Genomic DNA, 10,105 nt, shown 5'->3' with positions numbered 1-10,105 from the left:
GAACCCAGGGCCTCAGGCATGCAAGGCAAGCGCTCTACCACTGAGCCACCTTCCCAGCCCCTAGGGAGTAGTTCTGTCTGATGTTTTTCAAAGTTCTCTTCTTTGTGGTTCTGCATTATAATTCAACACTTTTTGACTCTTTCCATCCCAGTTGTTCTAATGTAAAGTTATACTACACATCTATATAAACATGCATGTAACTTAACTCTTCATCTCTAGTTTTTCCTTTCTTTCCAACATTACATAGATTGACTTAATTTTATAAAAGTCCAATTCTATTTAGACTACAGAGTTAAATTTAGGTTGATGTTCTCAACTCTAGTGGGTTACATACTCAATTCAATTACAAGGGAGATTTTTAAAAATAGGTTCCTGGCCCAGTGCCTCTAATCTTTTGATTTTAATCTGTGCTTAGATTTCACCCTCCTCCTCAAGACTCCTATAGCATTTAGTAGTATTTTCTGGATATTTACATATATACATATGTAAATGCCTATATAATACTTATAAATATATAGATATTTAAGCATATTTCATATTCTGTAAAATAGAATATTCTTGGAAATAATGACCATATCTTCATTTTCCTATTTGATATACCACCCATCTTTCCATCCACCACCACATTTTGCCTAGGCTACCTCCATTACTAAGCCATCATGATTATGAAGCAACTGGTATGTGCCAGGTGCTGTTGTAGACACCAATTGTGCACAAGACAATTCCTTATCTCACAGTGCTGACATTTTGGTGATGTAGAAAGACAAGAATCAAGCAAGAAAAATACCAAAGAGGCAATACAGAGAACTACTGGTAACTCTTCAATGATGGAAAAGAGATGATAGATCCTAAGTGAGGAGATCATCTGTTAGTCCTGGTTTGAATATCAAGGAACCAGATGTGCAAAAGGTTAAGGGACAACATTCCATGAAGAAGGAATAGCAGTAACAAGATTTGATTGGTGCTAATGTGACAGTACACTGAAGCGAGAAGAGCGATGAGACAGTGAAACAGAGGTGGCCTGGACTGAGTTGTATCTTATGTGTGTAAAGGAGTAGAAAGACAGAAATAAAAGAGACATGAAAGAAGAGAAGTAGTGAAGTAAGAAAGGGGAGGAAAAATAGGGAATTATTCTTTTAGTGATTTTGCCAGATAAACTCAATAGCCAATTTTTGTAATAAGAAATGATTGGGAGGAATTTAATGGTGATATTAGTAAATAAAAACTCAAATATAGTATTTAAATACCCTGGCTGGATTAATAAATCCCTGTATTTTAAAACATTAGTCTGCTTTACTACTTTTTTTTTAACTTTGTAACAATTTAGTTTACTTTCAAACTCTTTTCTCACTTACCCTACTACCCAGTAAGTCATAACTGGTGGTGTTTTTTTCTGATCAGTCCAATTTTCAGGAGAGCATTCAAACAACACACCATATTCTTTCACAGGGCTAAGAGAAGATACTGTAGAATTTGTAGAATGTGAATGATCTTCACTGTTTAGTGCCTTCTTTTTCTATAAATTAATAGACATTATTAGTATAACTGGTGATCATATGTAACATGATTTGAACTCCTGATCCTAATACTTAAGACTCTACAGTGCTATTCTTCCCCTTACCTTCAAGAACTTTTCTACTCCTCCTCAATACGTAATTACTGTTTCCTAAAGGGGACTTCATCAGTAAAGTATATCTTAAGGTACACTTTGTTCAATGATCCATTTTGTTGTAATTGCTTTGTATTATATTAGCAGTTTATAAGTCTGTCTTCCTTGTGGAAGAAAGAAGATTATAACCTTTTATCCCAGGGCAGAGACAAGACACTATATGCCTTTGTATATTTTTAGCACATTGGTGTTTATATAGAGTGTTAGGGGCTTATTCAGTAATAAGTGGATGAAATACTCTATACCAAACCTAAAATATATTTAAAGCATTCCTTTGATGTGCATACTTTCTAAATTTCTTATTCATTTGCAAACCAATAACTTATGCAGAATATAGATATTTTTATAAGGCTCAGGCCCAAAAGACAACAGTGATTCTTAATTCTTTTCTCTCTTGTCCATCAACAAATTCTTTTGTTTCACCATACAAAATACATCCAGAATCCAGAAGCAACTGTCATTCTTGCTTTGAGAATTCTAATAGTAGTCTCCTCACTGGCCCTGCTCCCTTTCTCTACAGCCTAATTTCCAAAGCAGCCCCAGGGATTATGTTTAAAAACTAAGGAGTACCTTCTTCCTCTGCTCAAAACCATTCTCTTCTAGAACAAAGCACAAAGTCCTTCCACAGCAGATGAGGCATGTTTGATCTGGCTCTCATACCTTCCAGATCTTACCACTTCCCACTCTTTTCAGGCTACTCCAGTGATTTCTACTCCAGCTTCTCCCATCCCTGTAACTATACCTTGGCCTTTCCCAAACCATACATCTAGACAGCTACAGTGTTCCATCCCTTGCATCACTCATGTCTGTTCAAGTATTACTGGACATGTCCTGAGGGACCTTTTTAAAGCAGTTATCATCATCTCTCTCAGTGTTTTGTTTTGTTTTTGTGCCAGTCCTACGGTTTGAACTAAGGGTCTGGGTGCTCTCCCAGAGTTTTTTTTTTTTTTTTTTGCTCAAGACTAGCACACTAGCCACAGCTCTAGCTCCATTTCTGGAATTTTTGGTAATTAATTAAAGATAAGTGTTTCGTGGGCTTTCCTGCTCAGGCTGACTTTGACCATGATCCTGAGATCTCAGTCTCCTGAGCAGCTAGGATTACAGACATGACCCATCACCTCATAACCAAAGTTCTACTTTTAAACTTGCCATACTTACATATACATATTGGTGTACAAAATACAACTATCTTCAGAGAGCTTTTACTGGCTGAATATTTGACTAGTTATAAGTAAATCTCTATATGTTTATATGCTATTAGAAATCAACACCCATTTTTCCCTGTATCAAAGCAATCTAACTGATATTTTAATTATGTACAGTACTAGTCCTTACCCAGGTTGAGAAGCAAACGGTCAACAAATTGCTAAAACATTTTCAGTAGTAGTGTGTCTATGGCTTAACTATAAGACCACTTTATATTCCAAAACAATTTATATTGTTGGCTGAAAACATAAAAGATTATCAGCCTTATTTTAGGAACTAATTGGTAAGCCTTCTGACCAAATAATGGTTGTGTTTGAGTAACAAATATCAAATAGAAGATGTTACTTGTATACAAATATAAATTACAAAATTGTATTACATTACATTCTACTTTTGCTTTAAACACACCTACCATTTCCTGAAATATTAACCTAGGACATCTAACACAGTATTATATAATAAATGAACATTTGAGGTTAAGTAATATGTGCATAATCTTTTAAAAAACTGAAGTTAGGTTAACTGGCTGTTAAAAAACACCTTAATTACATGAAAACATTGCTGCATATATTAACTAGAGAGTAGAGATAATGTTTACAAATTGGAAATTATATCACAGAGAACTCTATAGAACTGTGTTTACCTCTTTCACCAGTGTCTGTTGAAAAACTGCACGGATAGAGAGACAACACTGATGAAAATTCTTTATTAGCTGAGGGTGGACAGAGCCGCTTAGCTGAGCTACTTCCTCATGGGTGGGAGTGATGAAAATTCCTTGCACTGTTTCCAAGGCAAGGTAGTGGAAAAGAGTATTCTCAGGCCCAGATGTCAGTCTTGTAAGGAGAGAGAGAAAAAGAGACAAGAGGAGAGAGAAAAAGAGAGGAAAAATTTAAGTAAGTAAAAATATTGTTTCACTTTGAATTTACAAGCAAACTTGAGTAGTATAATTAGGAAGGGGAACATAGGCCAAACATTTAATTCCTTCTTCATCTACAACTAAAGTATATAGTAGGAATATTAGTAATTCTCCAAAAGGAATCAGCTTGTTAAGCTAATGAGCACTAGTAGTTCATTTGCAACTCACAACTGTCCCTTCACTGAACAACCCAAATTGGTCAAGCCTCTCTTTCTATAGCTGGTAATGAACTACTCGGTTCCTGTCTGCCCCAGACTTCTTCAAGCCAGAAAGAAGGTATCAGTTTGGGGTGAGGATATATAAAAATATCTTCCAGCAAAGTAGACACATTTAAGTCAGCAGCAGTTAAGTCTTTTACCGTGACAGTAAAAATTAGTAATTCTGAAGAAATGCAATCATTATTAGCAGTTTTAAAGTTGGGTTAATATTCTATACTGTGGTAATAAGTGATATTATCCTATTACATCTCATCATTATAATCTTTCTTTTCTCCAATGTTTTCTCACTTTTTTTTCTTCCCTATATTTTCCTCTCCATAATCTCAGATCAGCAGAAGCTGTAAACAGAACTAATTTCTACCAGTTGAGAAAAGAGGTGAAGCACAGTAATGGCAAGGACAAGCAATAATGCAGTCGCTACTATTTACTGATTGTTTTCTGTATGCCAGGGCAAGTGTGTTAGGATATTAATTATTATCCTCATTTTAACCACAAGGAAACTAATGTTCAACTAGCTTGTATTAACTGGATTGAAACCTCATAGCCAATAGCAGCAGACCTTAGCTGCCTTTTGAGTTGCTCTTCCAGTAATTTCTTTTTGTTCTCCCCTGCTGAGTTTTTTTTTTTTTTTTTTGAGTCCAGTCGTGGGGCCTGAACTCTGGGCCTGGGCGCTATCCCTCAGCTCTTCAGCTCAAGGCTAGCGCTCTACCACTTGAGCCACAGCGCCACTTCCGGCTTTTTTCTTTTTGCTTATGTGGTGCTGAGGAATTGAACCCAGGGCCTCAGGCATGCAAGGTAAGCGCTCTACCACTGAGCCACCTTCCCAGCCCCTCATGCCTGTAATCCTTTCTATTCAGGAGCTGAGATCTGAGGGTCACGGTTCAAAGCCAGCTTGGGCAGGAAAAGTCCATGAGACTCTTATCTCCAGTAAACTCAGAAAACCGGAAGTGGCTCTGTGGCTCGAGTGGTAGAGCACTAGCCTTGAGCTGAAGAGCTGAGGAAAAGCACCCAGGCCCAGAGGTCAAACCCCATGACCGACAAAACAACAACAAAAAACACAAAAATTAAGCACACAACCAAAGAAAAGACATATTTAAGCTATTGCCCTAGTTCCTTCGCCCATCATTTATGCTAACCCTGATAAATTTGTTAATCTGTCTGAACAGCATGATCTGAATAAATTTGTTATTACCAAATTTAGGGAGAGAGAGGGAAGGAAATCATCTACAAAATTTTTAGAGGGTAGTTGACTAACAACTGATGGCTGATATCTTAAAAAAAATCAAGATGAGGAAAATTATATTTATTCAAAACGGATCATTCTAAGTCAGAGGTCTTCAAATTCAAATATAGACAAAGAATAGAAATTATTTCTTTAAAAAAAAAACCCAAACTGTTGTGGGCAGGGATGGGAGGGGGAAACTAGAGGAAAGCTAAGGGACGGGGAAGCTCTGTCCATAAGAAGAAATAAACTCATAGCCTGACTCATGACATGAGCCCCTCTGTATAACACCCTAACAACAATAACAAAGTTATATCAAAAGAACCCCAAACTGCTAATAAGATACACTTGGAGGATAGCAAGGATCAATATTTTTGTTATCTATATTTTTCCTCAAAAATAAAACACAAAGAGGAAGTTTAGCTCTTCAAAATCAGTGCTTATTAACTGAAAGTTTAAAAAAAGTCACCAATCAATTATCCAACAATAGACAAAAGATTTATACAAAAAAGCAGATAAAGTTAGATTCATTTCTAAAAGCTGGAAGGGAAAAACGGGAGTTTGAACCAAGGTAGTATCCACAGGAAATGGCTGATGGACTCAAGAAAGACTGCAATACTAATGGACAGTAGTTTCTTAACGAATGAAATTATATATGCTACATACACACATATACATAAGTGTTTTTACTATATCATATATATTTTATTTGCTAAAAATGTACATATGAGGATAATATATTACATGCTTTTAAAATGAGCTATAGTATACTGCATAGAACACCTTCTCATTCAATAATGAGGGAAGAAAAAGGATCTCTGGCATCTTTTTAAGTAAGAGTCTATGACTTACATCACATGTGAATCTAAGTTACTGAAAAAAAAAATCTCTTTACTAGAGATGGTGCCAAAACAATGTAATTAGAAATATGCTATGGAGGGAACAAAATACTGGAGAATATCAACATTTTGTAAAGTTGTTTTAAGGTTCCATTAAGGTCATGATTCAGATTTAAAAACAAGTATGATTATTTTTTAAAAACTAACCATTCATATGTGGAAGCATTAAAACCAAAATTTTTAATTCAGTAGACCCTCTCAGGAAAAAAAAAATCTGGTAATTTAGTAACTTACTGATTTTAACTTCTTAAACAAATGTTTCCGTGATTAAAAAAGGTGATAGTTATGCACTCATGTTTGTGTGTTGTGAGGTTGTGAAAGAATTCTACTTTCACATATCTGGTTGCTTAAGCCAAAAATGTGATTTTTTTTTTTTGGGGGTCCGGTTGTGGGGCCTGAACTCTGGGCCTGGGCGCTGTCCCTCAGCTCTTCAGCTCAAGGCTAGCGCTCTACCACTTGAGCGACAGTGCCACTTCCGGCTTTTTTCTTTTTGCTTATGTGGTGCTGAGGAATTGAACCCAGGGCCTCAGGCATGCAAGGTAAGCGCTCTACCACTGAGCCACCTTCCCAGCCCAAAAATGTGATTTTTATATATGACTATCAAAATTAAGTATCAGGCAAAACAGACACAACTGTCAATCACGACTGTACAAGAGGTGACTAACATTGCAAATTGCAATATACACAGTTTAAGTAGTCAAACAGTCCATCCTTAGTTCCTTTCACCTTAGAGGTGTAACTTCGAGCTATTCTCTGGTTCTTTTTTTTTTTTTTTGTCGGTTGTGGGGCTTGAACTCTGGGCCTGGGCGCTGTCCCTGCGTCAGCTCAAGGACAAGCATTCTACTGCTTGAGCCACAGCACCACTTCCTGTTTTCTAGTGGTTTATTGGAGATAGGAGTCTCACAGACTTTTCTACCTGGGCTGGCTTTGAACCATGATTCTCAGATCTCAGCCTCCTGAGTAGCTAGGATTACAGGCGTGAGCCACCGGCGCCCAGTTGTTACCTAGTTCCTATAGGATCAGTTCTTGGAACCCAGACTGAGTAAGTTTAGTGGGCTAAGGTCCGGAGAGTTATAGCTGTAGGTGGGTGATAGAACTGAGACAGAGCAAGTAGTCATTAGAAAGGTACTACTTTCAGGAGGAGCGCAACTTTGAGCCATTAGCAGCTATCTTTTTCAAGCACTGGGAGTGAATCTATGCAAAGGGATAAACTGGGCATTTGCCAGAGTCTAAAGTAAAAAAAAAAAAAAGTAGATACAGATAGATTATATCTATATAATCTATAAATCTTACCTGTGAAAGAGAAATAAATGGGTTGTTTTACTCTCTTATAATATGAATGTTCTTTTTTTTTTGGTCAGTCATGGGGCTTGTACTCTGGGTCTGGGTGCTGTCGCTCAGCTCTTCAGCTCAAGGCTAGCACTCTACCACTTGAGCCATGGCACCACTTCTGGCTTTTTCTGCTTATGTGGTGCTGAGGAATTGAACCCAGGGCCTCATGCATGCAAGGCAAGCACTCGACCACTGAGCCACCTTCCCAGCCCCTGAATGTTCATTTTACTTAAAATGTGTAATGAAATATTAACAGAAATATCATATCACCTCAACTATGTAATATCTATCTTAATTATACTTGAGTAAACACAACATGCTCTGAAATTGTACTTATAGTAAAACTTCCTCAAAGACAAATGAATTTATGTGAAAAAGAGTATTAGAGAGCCAGGTGCCAGGGACTCACAACTTAAATCCAAGCTATTCAGGCGGCTGAGGTTCAAAGCCAGTTCAGGCAGGAGAAGTCTATGAGACTCTTATCTCCAATGAACTCCCAAAAAAGCCAGAGGTGAAGCTGTGGCTAGGGACCATGCTCTAGGTTCAAGTCCCAGGATTGGAACCAAAAAAAAGCCCCAAACCCCCAGTATCAGAAGGTTTCTTACTTCATTGTATTATATATTTCCAATTCTTTTTCTGAAAGGTCCTTTTTCAAATTTCCCAAATGAAATGGATTTGGGAAAGTAGACTTCTTTTTAGTGATCTGAAAAATAGTTTTAAAAGTAAATCAGTTTATATCTAAGATAGAATCTTATATCTAGAACTCTTCAGTTTTGTTTTTGTCAGTCATAGGACCTGAGCTGTGGGCCTGGGTGCTATCCCAGATCAAGGCTGGTGCTCTACCACTTGAGCCACAGTGCCACTTCCGGCTTTTTCTGATTATATGGTGCTGAGGAATCGAACCCAGAGCCTCATGCATGCAAGGCAAGCACTCTACCACTCTCATCCACCCTCTCAGCCCCAGAATCTTATATCTAAAAGCAGAAATGATTAGGAAATAAAAAACTGGAGGGAGGAGTTGGGGAGGTAGGGAGGGAAGGGATGGTAGGAGATAAACAAAGAAGGAGGTAACAACACTTGATAGGAAATGTACTCATTACCTTACTCATGTAAATATAACCATTCTGTATCCTATTTTTACAATAAAAAAAACAAAGAGAAAAACCTAAGAGAAGTAATTACTATTTTGTGATGCTTCCTTTAAGCATCTGTAGGGTAACTTTACCTCTTGATTTATCCTTTGCTAACAAGAATCCGAAGGCCATGTTATGGAGAGCAGGAGGGTATTCCCTGAAAGCTTCCTGTCAGAGCCATTAGTCATTGCGAAATTTGTAGATATGCTTACTCCCCCCCACCCCAATAGCCTAAATGCCTCAAAATCATGATCTCTCTTACTCGTTATCTTTGTACAGCACAGCCTTTCACCCTTAGTAGGTTCCAATTAACATTTGTTGAACTGCCGAACTTAAAGATTAATTCAGTTTCTCTTGGGAGCTATTCAGGTTTTGTTATTTTGGTTGGTTTGTTTTTGTCAGTCCTGGGGCTTGAACTCAGGGCCTGGGCTCTGTCCCTGAGCCTCTCTCTATGCTCAAGGATAGCACTCTACCACTTGCGCCATAGCACCACTTCTGGTTTTTTCTGAGTGTTTTATTGGAAATAAGAGTCTCATGGACCTTCCTTTCCAGGTTTGCTTTGAACCAAGATTCTCAGACCTTATCCTCCTGAGTAGCTAGGATTTCTGGCTCAAGTTTTGTTCTTAAAGCTACAAAGTCTTCTAAGCTATATTTTACCAATTTCATGGACAGAGGTATTAAACATAACTAGTATGATCACTTCTAAATACATTATATTTAGCACTTTAAAAGTGTCTTCTATTTTTGAATTAAGAGACTGAGTTGATGTTTCTTTATTTCATGACACTCAGAGTCTCATATTATTTGGTGCTCCTTCTCACATTCTTTCAGAATATCTTGTCAGGCATGACCTCCATCCACCTAGATGGCAAGTTTCAGAAATCTTCTGAAAGACAACAATATCACTAAAATAAGTATAAAACCTCCAAAGGTGATGGTTTGGATAATGACTTGGACATGTTATTGATTTTCATAGAAACAAAAATTAAGTGATAATCTGAAAAATGGGCATTTTTCTTAAGATTCACATTTTGAACCTTTACAAGTGCAGACAAAAATACTTACCTATAACAAAGACTCTCTTTCTGTTCTTATCTCTTTTCCATTTCTACTGATCTCACCATCCTGAATAGGTAGGATTATAGACATTTTCTACCAGGCACCCAGCTTCTACTGAACATTCCAGTGGCTACTTAATCTGAGGTGTCCCTGCAAATGTCCACATGTACGAGGCTATGGTTTCAGCTTGAAAACAGAGTATCAATGGAACTGGACAACAAGATTAGAGTTTTTCTACCTAGAAGCACTGTTAATTAAATACCTGGAATGGCAAGGGGTTGCTATCTTAATCTTAATCTTTGGTTTTTCAAATAACTAAAACTACCACCATGTCAAATGAGGAACAATTTTTTTTTTTTTTTGGTCCGGTCGTGGGGCCTGAACTCTGGGCCTGGGTGCTGTCCCTCAGCTCTTCAGCTCAAGGCTAGCACTCTACCACTTGAGCCACAGC

General features: G+C 37.5%; 1 protein-coding gene across 1 annotated transcript in view; it reads right to left on the bottom strand.

The window, feature by feature from the left end:
• The window catches only part of Intu (inturned planar cell polarity protein), a gene marked incomplete at its 5' end in the record, with an annotated part of 52,226 nt that overhangs the window by 3,961 nt on the left and 38,160 nt on the right, over positions 1–10,105 (bottom strand). The window contains 3 exons of the mRNA XM_013034870.1: positions 1,356–1,516; positions 3,519–3,708; positions 8,068–8,165. Coding sequence (XP_012890324.1) covers positions 1,356–1,516; positions 3,519–3,708; positions 8,068–8,165 — 449 coding nt within the window. The remainder of the gene's footprint in view (positions 1–1,355; positions 1,517–3,518; positions 3,709–8,067; positions 8,166–10,105) is intronic.

This window comes from Dipodomys ordii, unplaced genomic scaffold (genome assembly GCF_000151885.1).
Source record: "Dipodomys ordii isolate 6190 unplaced genomic scaffold, Dord_2.0 Scaffold198, whole genome shotgun sequence".
Taxonomy (NCBI): Eukaryota; Metazoa; Chordata; class Mammalia; order Rodentia; family Heteromyidae; genus Dipodomys; species Dipodomys ordii.
Note: the sequence above shows the minus strand (reverse complement) of the source record. Positions and strands in the feature narration are given on the sequence as shown.